At 34.6% G+C, this 16,726-nt stretch overlaps 1 protein-coding gene across 2 annotated transcripts in view; it reads left to right on the top strand.

Annotated features, from left to right (window-relative positions):
* The window catches only part of LOC138698725 (serine/threonine-protein phosphatase 6 regulatory ankyrin repeat subunit A-like), a 193,841-nt gene extending 179,244 nt beyond the window's left edge, over nucleotides 1–14,597 (top strand). The window contains exons 19-20 of one of the 2 annotated variants that reach the window (XM_069824948.1): nucleotides 2,737–2,782; nucleotides 12,782–14,597. In XM_069824948.1, the coding sequence (XP_069681049.1) occupies nucleotides 2,737–2,782; nucleotides 12,782–12,860 (125 nt within the window). In that variant the 3' untranslated portion in view covers nucleotides 12,861–14,597. The remainder of the gene's footprint in view (nucleotides 1–2,736; nucleotides 2,783–12,781) is intronic. The other variant, XM_069824939.1, reaches the window with a different exon arrangement.
* Nucleotides 14,598–16,726: the final 2,129 nt, after the last annotated feature.

Genomic DNA, 16,726 nt, shown 5'->3' with positions numbered 1-16,726 from the left:
AACATATTCACTACTGCAACTGAGACATTTGTTAGACGATGGGATCAACTTTTGTATCCCTGTGTCTTAGAAGTCTGCCGCCTGGGATCGGAATCTATGTGACAGCTGTCTACACAATTCTATTGATTCCACGGTATGACAAATGTCTCGATTCCAGTGGGGAATATGTTAAAAAATAGTTCAACATTTGCTGTACCTGTTCCAACAAAACGCTCCATGAAATTGTGTTTTCTTTTTGTAAACGACCCCAGGTAAACTTACTTTCTGGACGACCCTCATAATTGCACTTGAGTGGCCAACATTTGTACAAGGAGTTGTTTTGACATTATTAGCATGGTGGAAGAAAAAAAATTATTATTTTTATCTGCCCTCATGAGAATGTTTGCTTGTCAGTTGTTGGTCGTCTTAGAACATAGCTTCCTCCACAAAGTCCTATCTTACCACAATTCTCTTCTTCAATTCTTTTCCAGTTATAGCTTCTCTCCTGTAAATCTATGCGTACTTGATCTAACCTCTTAGTCCTATTGTTCTTACACCTTTGACTTTCATTTCAAATGACCGAACCATTTTAATCTTATTTTCGCTATTGTATCTTTTAATTTTTGAACTCCTAATGTCTGTCTAATAACTTAATTTTTTATTTTGTCCCTTCTTATTTTCTTTTCTATGCTTCTTAAAAATTTCATTTCTCCTGCTTGGATTCTACTTATGTCCTTATTCATGGTCCAAGTCTCAGCACCATATCAGGCATGTAACAACATTTATACATCATGATTTTGACGTAAAAATTTATCAACCAGTTCTGCAGACTACGACAATTTAAGAAGCGAACCGGCTGAATGACATCACTGGCTATGTCCATGGGACCAAAAAAATTGTGCGCTCTCTCCCAACTAACTAATGGAAATCTTAGTTATTAGCAGTCAAACTCTAAAAGAAGTGACATGTAACAACAATTTAACAGATGCTATTATCTAAAGCAAGTAAGACAATATCACAAATGAAAAATGTCACTAACATTGAAATCAGAGAGGAAGCTTGTCATTAATTTAGTGCCATGCCGGTTGCAATGTGTCCAAAATTCAGGTAGCTATTCATAAGTGACATTAATTTCAATGCAACATTTCGATTAACTTTTCATACACAGTTGGTATGGGCAGATAATTTTTTAATATTTATCTGCTGTGAACTGTGAATATGGCAAGTGCAACACGAAAACAAATCAGTTCAGAGACTAAATTAGCTGCATTTAGTGATTTAGATAGGGGACTGAAGCAGACTGAAGTGGTTAAAAAGTATGGGTTTATGCAGTCAACACTTGCAACATTCATAAAGAAATGCAAGGAAATAGAGGACAGTGTTCCAAGACGTGGTAAAAATTAATCCTGAACATAATCATTTAAAAACTATGGCAGCAGAATACCTTGAAGTGATTTAATGAAGTGAGGGCACTTAACATTCCTATAACAGGCCCTATTCTGTGTCAACTTATTTTGCCAGTGTACATGTTGATTCGAACTTCAAAGCAAGCAATGACTGGCTACAATGTTTTAAAGACAGACATGCAATTACTTTCATCAAAGTGGTAGCCAGAGAAGAAAACTTAAGTAGGGTAATCAAATGATGAGTAAAAGTTATTTCATAGTATGTAATGTTATTTTATACTTATTTCTATTATATTCTTCTTTATAACATTAATTTGAGCAAAATTTCATAATTCCTCAAAACAATAACTCTGATGCAATAATACAAATTTTTCTAGTCTCCAGAAAATTATTGTATCGAGATTCTACTGTAATGTGAACTATGAATAATCTTTATTTCTATTTATATGGTAACATGGATGCTACATCCCAGCTAACAGCTCATTTTATTTCACCACTTTAGTGTATTAGAGCCTTCTCAATTTTTTATGCCAGAGCCCATGGATTATGGTGATTATGTTATTATTTATTATTATTATTATTATTAGCCTACTATGTTCATGACTAAGGAAGGAATGGTAAAATGATGACACAGAGAACAGGATCATTAAAAAAAATAATAATTATAACGTTTTTATTCACCATCAACTTTACTTAGATTTACTAGGATTTGTTCTTAGGTTTCTGATGCCTAGCCTACTTGTGTTCACCTCTTGAAAAACCTAACCAAAAATAAGTTGCCACTGTAAGTTGAGATTCTCTTGCCAATTAGTGGCACAAGATTAAGAGTATGTTTAGTGTCTTAAGATTGCCACCAATAGATTTAAAATACGATTATAACGAATGATTTTGATTTAATAGTAAAGGTAGTTAATAACTTAAGAACACACGAGCTGATTACTAGAAGCTTCCAATTTACTTATCTAGCAAGGTAAATTTTACTAGACTGTGTCTGAGATTCATGTTGCCAATTTATAGACATTTTGCATGAGAAATCGGATTCAATTATTCATTTTCCTTTAAGGTGTCTCTGTTGTACTTCTTACTCTCTTATTCATGAAACTACTTCCTGTTTTATCATTTCAAAAAATGAAAATCTGTATTACATTTGACTAATGCTAGACCATAGCATGTAAGTTATTGAGACCTTTTTCTTTCACTCTCCATCTATGAGACGCTATTGAGAACAAAGAAATCTGATATGAACACAAGGTTAGCAGAGTGAATGAAATTTTAAGGAAGTTTCTAGTAAGAAGTGTTTTGTCTTACTCATTGAACCTGTGTTAATACAAGTTTTGACACACTGTTTCAGAGATCATTGAGAGAAGGGAAGACTTTGTCACGCAGCAGATATCAGGGTACATATTATGTGAAGGAGTGTGTCACTGTTTGCATTAACATTAACAAAATACGAGGGTGATTCAAAAAGTAAGATAAAAATAGCTTTCATGCATGATATATACCCTCTCTTGTTCGAATTTTTTGCCAAGGCCACAGCAGCAGAACACAGCTTTATCACAGCATTAGATGGCAAGTATGTGCGTCAGACCCTTGCAGTATTAGTTGTATGATGGCTTTGTGCACAGAAACATGGTCAAACTTGGAAGTGCGTAGTGTGATCCGGTTTTTGCATCTGAAGGGCACCTCACTAGTAGAAATTCATCGTCAACTTGTTGAGATGTACGGTGTGAATATCATGTCATGGAAACAGATGTGAGTTTGGTGCTTCCGGTGGGAGGTACTGGACAGTTCTCCTTACAGTCCCGATCTGGAACCCAGTGATTTCTGCTGGTGAGGTACCCTTCAGACACAAAAACCGGATCACACTACGAACTTCCAAATTTGACCATGTTTCTGTGCATGCAGCCATTGTACAAGGGTCTGACGCAACATATACACCATCTAATGGCTGCATGAATTTAGAAATCTTCTCACCATGAGCTGCCACAAGGGACAAAGAGTACTTAACCGTATAAATGTTCACAAGTTCATTGAACCATTGATTATGTTTTGACAATGGAACCCCTACAAGTACATAGCTCCAAATACATTTTGAGATTAGTGGAAATATACCTAGTTTTAGTGAGGTAAGTGTTACAAAAAAGTAAAGAATGCTAATGAACTTAGTTTCATTTCGAATACAGGTGATGCTTTAGGAGAGCAATTGATCCTTTCAATGCAGCTAAGGTTACAATCAGAATAATAGATGTAGGTATTCCAAGCCTCTTAAACACATTTTTCATGAAGAAAGTAGCTGTACCTCTTACTCCAACCAGAAGTCCGATTACTTCAAGCTCTTTTAGCTGGTACTTTTGAAGGTAACAGGGAATGGTAGGATTGTAGATATTCTTTTTTTCCTTATCCACTTCTGCTGGCTGTTCCTCATTCATTTCGAAACGCACAGTGGGATCAATTATGAATTCAGATCTTGTAGATACCTTGAAAGCTATTGTATCTATGCGCCCTGTACTGTCAGTGATGGAGAGACCATGTACTTCTTCAGAGTTGTTATAATCGGCATTTTTAAGGGCAGTGGCTATATGGCTATAATTGATCATACTTGGTAGTATCTAGCGTTTCGCAGAGCTTTGCCATGTGGACAGGATCCCAGGACGTGTGCAGGAGTTTCAACCTCGTTGTGGCAATGCCTACAATGGTTGTCCTGAGATCTTCCTGGCACAGCATGTACTGCAGCAACATTTCCAACCATTTTAATGCCATCGCGCCATTCGCTGTTGGAGAGTCCTTCGTGTTTACAAATCCATTTTTTGGCACCAGGATATTGTTTAAATAAAACTACGCCTTTCCCTTTCTGTGGATGACGACACCAAATATCAAATTCTCTGTTCCTCAAAAGATTACGAATCTTTGTAGCATTTAAGAAATGTTCATTCTTATGAAATAAGGCTCTTCTGGAACAATGTTCAGAGATTGGCTGTTGCACTCCTGGCAGAAAATTGGAACAAGAGAGGGAATATGTCACCAGTTAGAGCTCTTGTCACGTACTTTTTGAATCACGTTTCGTAGTCATAACATTGAGTGGAGAAATATCTTTCTTCTGAAGATGTTATGCTGTAAAATGCCCATTATGTTCCTTCATTTTTGTTTGACTGCTGCCTTTTAACACGGTTTATAAAACTTATCCATACCATCTCCATTCTCGCATTAATCTTATATTCTTTTTTACATGCTTTGTGCTTAAATGTAACAAAAATTGCATTTGTTTTATTACCATGTGTGTATGCACTTGAGTATTAACTCATTGCTGTAATACTTTGACTCACTTTTCTGAAGCAGCTCCATTTACTTTCTGATGTGATGTATAAAGAAAAAGTACTTTAATGCAGCAAAAAATCCGATTTCGAGATTTTTTTGGAAATGTATATTTTAATCATCCTTGACACTAAAAAGTAATTTTTGGGCAATTATATTCTTTTGTTGTACTTACCGATGCTGTCATGTCTCATAAGTTGACAATACCACATGTTACTTGGTTGCTCCACAAACACAGTTATAAGTGTCGTACATTGAACTACAAACATAGACCTTCATTTAGAACAGTTAATAGTAATAGTATAATTTGTATAGTTGTTGAAGCTTATATCAGTACTATTATCCACTTCCTTTAAGCTGAGGGTATTATTAACTTCTCCAGAACTGCAAAATAAGCTAACAAATTTTTCTCACTGATACTCGTTTGAACCTCTGATTGAGGTTCTGGCTAATATGTACATCTATTATCAGGCAGTACATCTCACTTGACAATATGTGTCAGAGGAAATACAATAATTGTATGCATATGTCTGAAGTCTCGTTAGTGTAATATATAGCTAGTTGACAATGTCTGCAATGGAGGAGGAAAGGAACTGGCCAGCCTACCTCATTATCTCCTGGCTTAGTTGCCTTATGAGTGATGCCTTATTGGTGTCATTTATGAGGTTCAGACCTGTCTTCGGACAGTTCACTAAACAACAAAACTTATTTTACAAATGTCTCATACGCTCTCTTAGATCTTGTTCTCGACTTTATCAGAACCAAATAAGCACACCCTGTTGTCCATGCTTCCTTTATGTCTTATCTTCCATATCACCTTTCGCACAAAAAAAAAAATAATAAAAAAAATAAAATTCTCGAAAATTTTCGTAGAAAAAATTGTGTCATAGTTGAAGTACATACACTTAACACTACATGTGTACAGATACAGAAATAAAATTTCGAGCTCCCTTATTGTATAAGTTTCGCTTACAACACACTGTGCATGTGCAGTAAACAAGAGCCCTTAATATATATGCTATTTGTGGACAAACGTGAGAAATTTTTGCGTACATTCAGATGGACTTCCATCAAGACTCACTCCAAATTTTAATTTCATATCTTTACATACTTCTAACTACAGCTAAAAATCATTTTTTACGTTTATCTCTAGTACTAAAAATACATGGTCCCGGTCATGGGTAACATGATAAAAACTGAATTGTTATAAAACACACAAAATGTATTAGAAAAGTATATCCGACCTTCATGACACCAATATCTTTCTCGGTGGTCTAATGGTTTGTGTTTCCCTAAAGGACCCACATAAAAATAGCTTTCTGTAGAAGAGAAATAAAGCTGATAGTTCTACACTGAGCTTCTAACATTGTGGCATGTAAAACAATCTTATCACATTCCACTGACTTATATCAAAAGCAGAATTCTAAAACTGTCCATTAGGGTGCCACTAGTGTAGCTCAGTCGGCTAAGGCACTTGCCTGCCAATCCAGAGTTGTGCTCAGGTGCGAGTTCAATTCCTGCATGGGCTGATAACCTATTTGGGTTTTTTTCGAGGTTTTCGCCAACTATGAGGCGAATGTCAGGTAATCTATGTGAATCCTCGGCCTCATCTTGCCAAATACCATCTCGCTATCACCAATCCCAGCAGTTGACACTGTGTTACTAAATAATCAACTTAAAAAAAACTGCCCAATATCCACCTACTTCCAATTCTATTGATACTGCTAACTAACCCTAGCAGTATCTCCGGTATCTGAAAACAGAATAAATATGAAAATTCCAATAGTACATATTGAAGATGGTGTGAGATTCACATCTCCGGATCTATTTATTGATGTTATGTAATTAGTTAATAATGACCAAACATATGTACTAAGATAGGAAAAAGATTTTTTATTGTTTAATTTGAATTACTCTATAGGCAGAAAACTTCTTTGATCTAATTCCTAGTGCTTTTAACATTGAAAGGTAAACATACAGTAGTGAATAAAATACATGTTTCATTATATTTACAGTGAAGGAATTTTACTTATTTATTATACATCACAAGTGGAACCCTATTTTATCCTCAGATACAGTACATTATGATTGTAGTTTATGGCGTAATAGTTTACTACTTAAATAATACAGATCCGTAAGGGTTGTTTATTTACGTAGAATGGAGTGGAAATTAATCATAATACTAAATACTACTAACAATAATACAACTAATAATAGTAGATTATAGTTTTGTACAAGGTCAATTATAACACTTCTTAAATTTTCAGGCATATCAGTGTGAAGTAGGCAACGTTTGATATGCTCATGCCCAACAGCATCATATGCTTTTGACATATCTAAGAAAGCTGTAAAGCAGTTTTTCTTCAGTGACTTAGAAATTTGTAAACAAGCATTAATTATAGAAGTGTTTATATGAGTTCCAGGGAGAGAAATAAAGCCTCGTTGATGAGGTGAGAACCCCATATAGTGTCTCAATTGTTTATCAAAACATTTTTCTCTAATCCTGTGAATAACAGAAAAAATAGATATCGGCCTCCAATTTTTTATTTCAAGGGGATCTCCATCTTTATATATCAAAACTGTTCTCGCAGATTTAAATATTTTTGGGCATTTTCGAAATTTCAACATTCCATTTGCTATTATATGCAATAAAGTAGATGTTTGCAACTCTTTAAGACATCGCACAATTATGCTATCTGGCCCTGGAGAAGTGTCTGCTTTAATTCTTGGAAGTGCAACGTTAATATCTGATTCTGAAATAGAAATATCTTCAAAAGAACTTAAGACTGTAGGCAATGGAAGAGGGTTGTTATCATTGACTTTTTCAAAAATACCACTAAAACGATTATAAATATTATCAATCGAAATTTTGCACCTCAAACCATTTTGGTTTTGCATTATATGTCATGCCACTTTACGTCGTTTGTTAAAATATTGAATTTGAACAAGTTCATAGTGATATTTTTTCCGATTGTTTTCTTTTGGCTAATCTGTCAGGGTTGTTAGTTTAAAGATAAGACGTACAACAATTTCCTTCTTGACGTTTTCTTGCTTCATGATATCTAATTGCTGGGTGTTTTGGTCCCAATAGAGTATTACTAGCATGCATTAAATAATTAGTAAGATCATGAAGTAATTTCTCAAAACTATCAAAGTCATTATTATTAATAATAGTTCTAAACTTCTCTTCAAAATCTAGAATTTGTGTAGGTTTTGCTTTGTTAGTATTTTTTGGGTCTCTTTTAGCCTAATTGGGATGAATTGAACTTAAGTTTTGGTTCTCGACACCAGTAGCATATTTTTTAGCAATCTTACTGCGATAATTTTCCGGATGAGCTTTGCTAATGGATTTGGACAGATCGAAAGAACTTGCCACAATAAAGGCATTTGTCTCTCTGTGACATACCTGATATAGTTTGTTCCAAATCCTCATTTAGCATAGCATTATCCATATCTGTTTGATTTTTATCCATATGCATTTTACTCACATGAATATGTAAACCACGAGCTTCCTTAAAATTCTTATTACAGAAAGGACAATATGTATATCTTCAAAAGTCAATTAAGATAAAAATTCTTGCGTTACTAAGTAAACATAGTTGTAAACAAAATTAATAGACTGAGACAGAATAAAAAAATAAATAAATAAATCTAAATTCTTGATAATTTACACGGCAATAAACAACACTAATATTTGCACCAATGTACCATCCAAAAAATTAAATACAGAATACAAATTCAGATCATCTAACACACTAAAATGTCAAAAATATAATAATAATTCACAGAATCCTGTAATATTTCAATGCTTTCTATAGTTATGCATGTACTGTGCACACAAGTCTTTCGTGTCCATGTGAAACCACAACTGAATAACATTATTTTTTAAATATATTACAACCCCCTCCCCTATGGATTATAATAAATTCCTCTAAATAGGTTATGTATATATGCGGACTCCCCTTGGGTGTAGGAATGGACTCATTACCATTGTCACTTTATTAGATATGACATTAGTATTTCCATGACAACTGAAGTCAACCTATAGTCATTATGTGTCGAAAATGTAACACACTAATGTTTCTCAAATCACTCACTGTAACATACAAAATACATTAAACTCCGAATATTGCCCTTGTGGGGAGAAAAAAAAAGTTGAACATGTTCCATTAGATCATATGGCAATGAAAATGATGACTAACAAAATGAGTGAGAAAATGTTTGTGATTTTTTTTCTATAATCCTGTTATTTATGGACAGGGACAGTCTACGTGTCACAAAACTGTTGCATGAGACCTTTGACTTTTCTTTCATTTTGAAGGTAGGCACACTAAGAATTTTACTACCCTTAAATATCCATCACTTTCAAAGGGGACTAATAGTAAACATGACAATCACTTGACCGAGATGACATGTTCTTGCAAAGTGCATTACAGACACATGTGAATATAATTATAAATAATTATTGTTGTACAGTTTGCAATTTTGTGTGTTATAGCTTCATCACAAGATGTGACCAAGAAAGGGAGTCAGATCACATCCAACCCACAACCTCTCCTCTTCCTTTTCCTAAAATGCAACACGAAATGACACCTCCTAATGGAAACAGAATGAGGAATATGGTGGCAGTGATACACACCATAATTTTTAAATGTTAGAAGTTATATTTATTGGTCGTAAATTTAATGTCTCATGGACATTTTATTTTTATTGTATCTGTTGCTTTTGAAAATGTTGTATATTATTGATTTAATTAGTTCAATTTTAGACAAAAAACATTGAATATAGTTCTGATTCTTTTAAAAATGTAAAGATCATCTTTGGAAGTATATTTTACTTTAATTAATCTCTTTTGCTTAAGTACATATTAGATTTAGAGATTCTCATGTGAGGTAAAATGCCATTTTTTTTTTAATTATGTGATAAAATGTATTAGATAAAAACACTATTACATGAAATTTCTTGCATTCATTCATAGTGTTCTGCCTAAGGGCAGGTCTTTCACTGCAAACCCAGCACTCTCCAATCTTTCCTATTTTCTGCCTTCCATTTCTTGCATATACTTAATTATTACCTTTGTATGTACAGTGAAACCTGCCTTTGCAGTCATTTCATTTAAGTAGCCACTTGGCTGAAAGGCAAATTTTGTCTGGAAACAATTGAATTTTCCATAAAAACAACAGAAATTTTCTGTTTATTTAGCAGTCACCCCATACTCCGACCAGTGGCCACAGTCTATTTGGATTGAAACCTGGCTGTAATGATCACTGTCAAAAGGAAAATCTTTTGATGGATACTGCAGGAATTTTTTATGGTTATTACGAGGACAATCGCTAGCTGTATAACAATACATCCTTTATATCTTTGGGCTAGTTGGTTACTGTTTTATTGCTCTTTTGTCACTTTTTATGCCAACTCTGCACGACTATAAATTCTTATTCGTTTTTAAAGAATTTAAACACCAACAGTCGAAAATTAATCCCTATAGGTATCCCTATACCTGAGGAAGACGGAATGACACTGGAAAAGCTGATGGGTTGATGATAGAGATTTGGGGTTACTTCAAAAGAGGGCATTCATGCTCTTCAAAACATAAGACCTCAGTATGAAACAATTGTTAAAGACTTTAAAATGAATGCAATGGAATCATTGAATAAATTGTTTGGACACTTTAGAGAACTGTGCAGTGAAAAGAAAATGGAAAAATGAACATTGAAAGACTAATTAATAATTACTGTACAACGTATATAAAATTAACTGCACAATGTGAAATGCAAGATGATTGAATGTAATACAGTGAAACTTCCCTTAACAGACACTTCCCAATAGCGGACATTTTAAAATTCCCCTGCAAAATAACATTGGCCCTTATGATAAAATTCTTCCAAATAGCGGACATTCTCAATAACGGAGGCGGACACTGAAGTGAATCTCCCAACAACAATTAAAACTTCCAAATAACGGACAGCGTGAAAGAAAAAAAAGAAAAAAGACAGTTGTAAAATTTAACGGAATTCTAATGGCATTCTTTGCAACAATCATTATCGTGCATTCTTGTACTTTATTGAAGGTAAGCAGCACAGTTGTTACTTGTGATACTGTACGTGAGCAGTCCGTAATTTCTTAGTTTCTCAAGTTGAGTGTTCAGAAGTACAGTCACATTAAAAATGTCACAAAAACGTAAACGTTTACCACTAGAAGAGAAAGTGGATATTGTAAAGCATAGTGAGAAGGAGAAATTAAGTGTTCATGAGCTGGCCACAAAGTTTAATGTGGGAAAAACTCAGGTTAGTGAAATTTTGAAAAACAAGGATGTTATTTTAAAATCATACACTGAGAATGCAAATGAGGGCGAATGTAGAGTATTCAACACCAACTGAACGAATATTTCACTTTTATCACTGCCAATGTTGCGCTATAATCGTATATGCAAGGTAGGCTATAACAAAAACCTAAACTAACCAAACCTAACCTGTCAAAGAAGCAACACGTTCGACACATTATACTAAATGTATGTAAAATTGGCCTATGTCTCTCTAGTGGGCGGGACATAAGTAACATTGACCCATATGAAAACACAAAAAGAGCTTTTCCTAAAACTGAGAGGCTTGTCATTGACAATTTAACATGTGAATGGTTTTGCTGTGTTAGAGCCAATAAGATGCCTTTATCTGGGACCTTGATTAGAGAGAAAACCTGAGAAATTGCAAAAGAGTTGGGTTATTCTAATTTTAAAGCTTCGGGTGGTTGGCTAGACAAGTTTTGGTCACGACACAATATTTCCTACAAAAGTGTATGTGGTGAATCTGCTTCTGTTGATCCAGAAATTGCATCTGATTGGAAAAGTAAACTTACTGATATTTGCGAAGGGTTTGATGAGAGAGACATTTTCAACTGTGATGAACCTGGTACGATTTCTCTCTGGATGAATACTGTAAACAATCTCACTGTCTACTGTACTGTACTGTAAAATATGTTGTTGTTTTCTAATGCCAGGCGTTTGACAATAAAGTCATTTGATCTCTTGCACTCCAATATTTTTCAAAGATATTATCATGGTCAGCCACTGAAGCACAGATTTGAGGTGTTCCGAATCCATTTCTTGGTTTGAGTTGCACAATGGACAGTTAGGAGACTGATATATTCCAATTCTATGCAGGTGTTTGGCAAAACAATCATGGCCTGTTGCCAATCTAAATGCAGCTACAGACGATTTTCGTGGTAAATCGGGAATTAACTGTGGATTATGATGCAGAGAGTTCCATTTTTGTACTGTAAAATATAGTGTTGAATATGTATGAGAAATTTTAATGTACTGTATACAGTACATACTAACAATTTTCTAAATAGCGGACACTTCTCAATAACAGACATTCAATTTTTCCTCAGCGGTGTCCACTATTGGGAAGTTTCACTGTATTGTACTGTAGTTTAAGCATATTTAGTATTAACAATACAGAATCTGTTACTACCTATGATTACTGTCTGATACAAATCTTTCTGGCTAAGATGCTGTGGTCTACCTGTATTGTTACTACCAGACGTTTTATCTGCTACTGTGACATCGTGATATTATATTCTCTCCAACTTGAAATATTTATTTAATGTAAATTTATGCTATTGTAGGAAAAAAGATTGCATGATACACATTCGTAAAGTTATCTTTTTGGATCTCATGTGTTTGTGAAATTCAGCTTCGCCTCATTTCAAAACTTTTACACTCATGCCAAAAAGAAAACTTTTACGAACTTGTATCATAAATAACTATTTTCAACGTCATAATACTTTTTCTAATATATGCACTGGGCTGTGAAACATTAAAACATTTCCATGTTATTTGAAGTAAGCTCAAATAATCAGAAATGCTCGGTTGGAAATTCTCGAAGGAAAATGTTAACAAGACCAAAATATAGACTGAGAATGATATCTGATTGGATTTGAGGATGTAAGTAGTGAGACACAGTAACTTGGAGAGAAGTCTGACTGACGTTTAAGCAGTAGTGAATAAAATTTTATTAGGGTCACAAATCTCACATTTCAATAGTTGACTAATTAATTAGAAACTTTATTTCATTGGTTTGCAGGCCTAAAGAAGCATCCGACATTAACACAGCTGCTGCAGCTGCATCCTGTGTCACCCACAGACTTCTCAACGTACAATAATGTGACTTCACCAGAAATGAAGGCTGCCGCAGGGGACCAGTCGAACCTCTCCCACCACAGCTCAGACTCGGACTTCTACTAGATATGGTGCTTAAGACAATGGCCACAATCCAGAGCGTTTTCTTTTTTACTGCTTATATCACATACTAATGTTTTGTTTTTGGATTGTGGCTGTTACCAGTACATTATTCTCACACTGCAGTTGCCATAATTATTTGCAACATCGTAACACTTGTTTTAAGTTAATGCAATAAATTGTAAAGACATTTCTTTATCAAAACATGTGTGTCTCCTTTTACTGTTCCTTTCTGAATCCTCCACTTTTTGCTCAATTTGAACTCCTGTGACGAACATGGAAGCACGCACAGTCAACTCAGGTATTCCACCATATTGCAGTAAGAATTTCACAGAACTGCAGATAGCCAATGGTGAAACATGTCTTCCATATTGAAACATGTAATGAAACATGTCTTCCATATTTATTTACCAAAGAAGATTATATTAGTATGTATTTAATGATAGAGGATGACGCATTAGAGTGTATGCATACCATGACTGTAACTTATGTATGGATCTTAAAGGTTGCTGTAGAACAATTAAACTGCAGTAAAACAGTTTTAAAAATTCCTTAGTGCCAAGGGTGGAATAGATTGTTTTCATTTTTATAGGACCTACTTTATTGTTTTTTTTTTTTAATCACAACCCCTTTATCCATGTGTGCTAATAATGCAGATTTTGTTAGCACAGTTGAAATTCAGAGGTGTTGTATTATCTGCATCTTTCATTGACTCGAATTCTGGATACTGGGATCATGATTGTTCCCTATGCATAGGTAATTTTTTAATCCTTTAATGTGAGGCAGATTTTCACTGTAAGAAGACCCCAAATATAAAAGTAGATTCCTTGAATTCTTCCTTCGTGTATATGAGCATTTTCAAACCACACACATCAGTAAAGAGAAAAAAAAATGGTGTTAAGAAAGTGTACTTATGTTCTCTATACAGCACATTATTGTTCAGTACACAATACTACAATTAAAAATCTAGTCATTGTCGTGCTACTAAGACTTTAGTTTTGTTAGTAGATTTTCCTCTGTCTGTCGTAAATAAGTTGAAAATGAACATGATAAATTTTTAATCCCAATTTTGTATACATATACAGTACATAACTTAAAAACAGACTGTGTTACATATCTTGTTAGAATCAGTTGTCAACTGAGCTGTACAGATAACAACAGTGCTCTGAATCAGATTGATTTAAGAATGTGAAGATAAAATTGATATATTAATTACTGGCATTTAATTGTATATATACAATTTTTAACAATTCGTAATTTTTTAAAAAATTCTGTATTGACATTTTTGATACTGACCAGGGCATGCGAATTCATTGTTTGTCATAAATTGTACTACTGAATGAGCTATAAATAGGCAAGTCTAGGTAGTCGCCTATAGCATAAATCTTTATGGGTGGCTTTTTTTTTATGTATTTATTGCCAAAGTTTTATTTAATATAATTAAGACGGAAGTTGACATGTTTAAAGTACCGAGAGTAAATTAATTATGTACTTTATTGACCATTCTCTTTAGTTTATCTCTTACAAAGTTTGATGGCAATCCAAGAGTGAATTTGTGTCCCCTGACTATTGTACAAAACGTATACCGACTGTAACTGTATGCTGTACGCCAACAGTAAGGCAATTTTAGTGAAACTAATAAACACATGCATTGTTAGGAACGATGAAATTTTTAATTTGCTGACTTCTCCTTTAAATTTAATAAATGTCACAATTACATGACTGTGCCATCAAAACCCAGCAGTGGCAGTTAGTTAATCTTAGAACACATTTTGTAATTTGTTTTACTCGTATTATAATATACTTGTCTAATGATATAATCAATGACAGAAGAAAAATACTTAGTGACAATCAGAATTTGAAACTTAAAAAGGGGAAGTAGCTAACGCCCCTTATAATATTAGCTTCAAACATATTTCAGACTAGTAAAGGGTACTCTTAAGCAGCGGGAATTAGATTATGTTGGAGAAAGCTCAGACCAGACCAGACATGTTCCTGAAGACATCAAGGACAGCATGACTGCACTGATACAAGTCTTCCCTTGTTTGCACAGTAATCCTATCAAATGGAATATCAGTGAACAAAAAGTCAATATAATAAAGCTATGAGAGTTGGATAAAAAGTATTGGCAACAGTGCTATAATTTTGAAATGACTTCATTATCAGAGGAAACACCACTTAAATTTCTTCACTGTAATTGCCACCCATGTTTATCACCTCCTGCCACACTTGTGGAAGGCGTCATACACCATCAGTGCATCCATCTCTTAATGTCCTGAAGTGACCATCCTCTGGCATGAATAATGGCGTCTCTTGTGTTGTAATGCTTCCCTCTAAATCGCTCTTTCATTTTGGGGAAGATATCATTGCCAGATTTATATCAGATGAGTATGGTGAATGTTCCATTACTTCTAATCACCAACGATGCATAAGATCTGTCACAGTATGGTGCAGTATTACCCCAAAGATGTCATACATCACAATGAACATCACCTTCACACCACCTTGTGCAGAGTGCACTGTCTTGAAGCATCCTGCTTCCATTCATTTGGTTGTCGCTTCAAGCATGGTCATATGAGCAAACCCATGTTTCGTCCATAGTGAGGATCTGTCCAAGATAGTCGTCACTTTCTGGTAGCTGTTCAGGAATTCCTGTGCAATTGCATAGTGCTGCCATTATTGCACCTCAATGATTTGATGAGGTATCCAAAGTGCTGCAATTTTGCGAAAGCCAAGAATATCCTACAGAATGTGGAGCACAGTCATTGGTGTTCAATATCCAGCAGAGAAGTACGAAGCTGAATATTATGGTCGTTCTGAACGAGGCCTTTCCTGAACAGCATCCCTATCTTCACGAAACACTTTCATTCATCACACCACTGTACGACATGACAATGCTGCACCACATAATTCCACAGTCCCTGATAACAGTCTTGTGCACTACGACCTCATGTAACTTCAATTTTGATCCAAGAACGTTGTTCCAGCTTCATAAACATGTCATTAGGGCACTACATTATTCTCCTGTACTTAAGACATTGGATAACATACAACCACCCACTGTACTAGCTTGTCTGACCTTACTTCTGTTCTCATCTCCACAACACTCTAAAGCTATCTGACTCATATCCTGACATAGCAGCAGTAGCAATGTTGCCATTACTTTTTATCCAACTCTCGTAGATTCTTAATTTCTAACTTATTTGAAAAAGGCTAACTAATGAAGAAAATATATCCAGAACTTTGTTGATATATTGTGAGAGCATAGGATATGTTTTCTGTGGTTTCCGTGGTCTCTCTCTAAATGAAATGGAGTCAGGATCACAGTTTTCCTATGAAGGATTCAGTGACTGGAAAAAGTGTCTGAATCAAATTAAAGTTTGGTAAGTATATATTGCTTTATAGATATTTTCATGCCATAGGTACTGTAATTGTTTCCAATGATGAAAAATACAATATATTTTGAGGAGACTTAAAACTGAATTTCTGGCCGTGTTGATGTTCCATGCTAAGTGGTGAAGGATGGAACTACAGATAATTTTTTTCTGATCACACATCAATCAACCACATGCATTGTACTTAATTTAAACTGAATCAGGTTTTTACGTGTATGTTCATGCCTGGGAAGTACAGTTTCAATTAAACTGGCTACATCATGATGACTCAAAGAACTGGAAATTGTGGCTTCGACCAGTAGGAAACAAGTTTAAAGCAAGATGTATTATGTGCAAATGTGACTGTGACTGACTGATATTAGTCAAAATACATGAAAGAGGAAAGAGACATTCAG

The sequence above is a fragment of the Periplaneta americana genome, chromosome 1, assembly GCF_040183065.1.
Source record: "Periplaneta americana isolate PAMFEO1 chromosome 1, P.americana_PAMFEO1_priV1, whole genome shotgun sequence".
Lineage (NCBI taxonomy): Eukaryota > Metazoa > Arthropoda > Insecta > Blattodea > Blattidae > Periplaneta > Periplaneta americana.
Note: the sequence above shows the minus strand (reverse complement) of the source record. Positions and strands in the feature narration are given on the sequence as shown.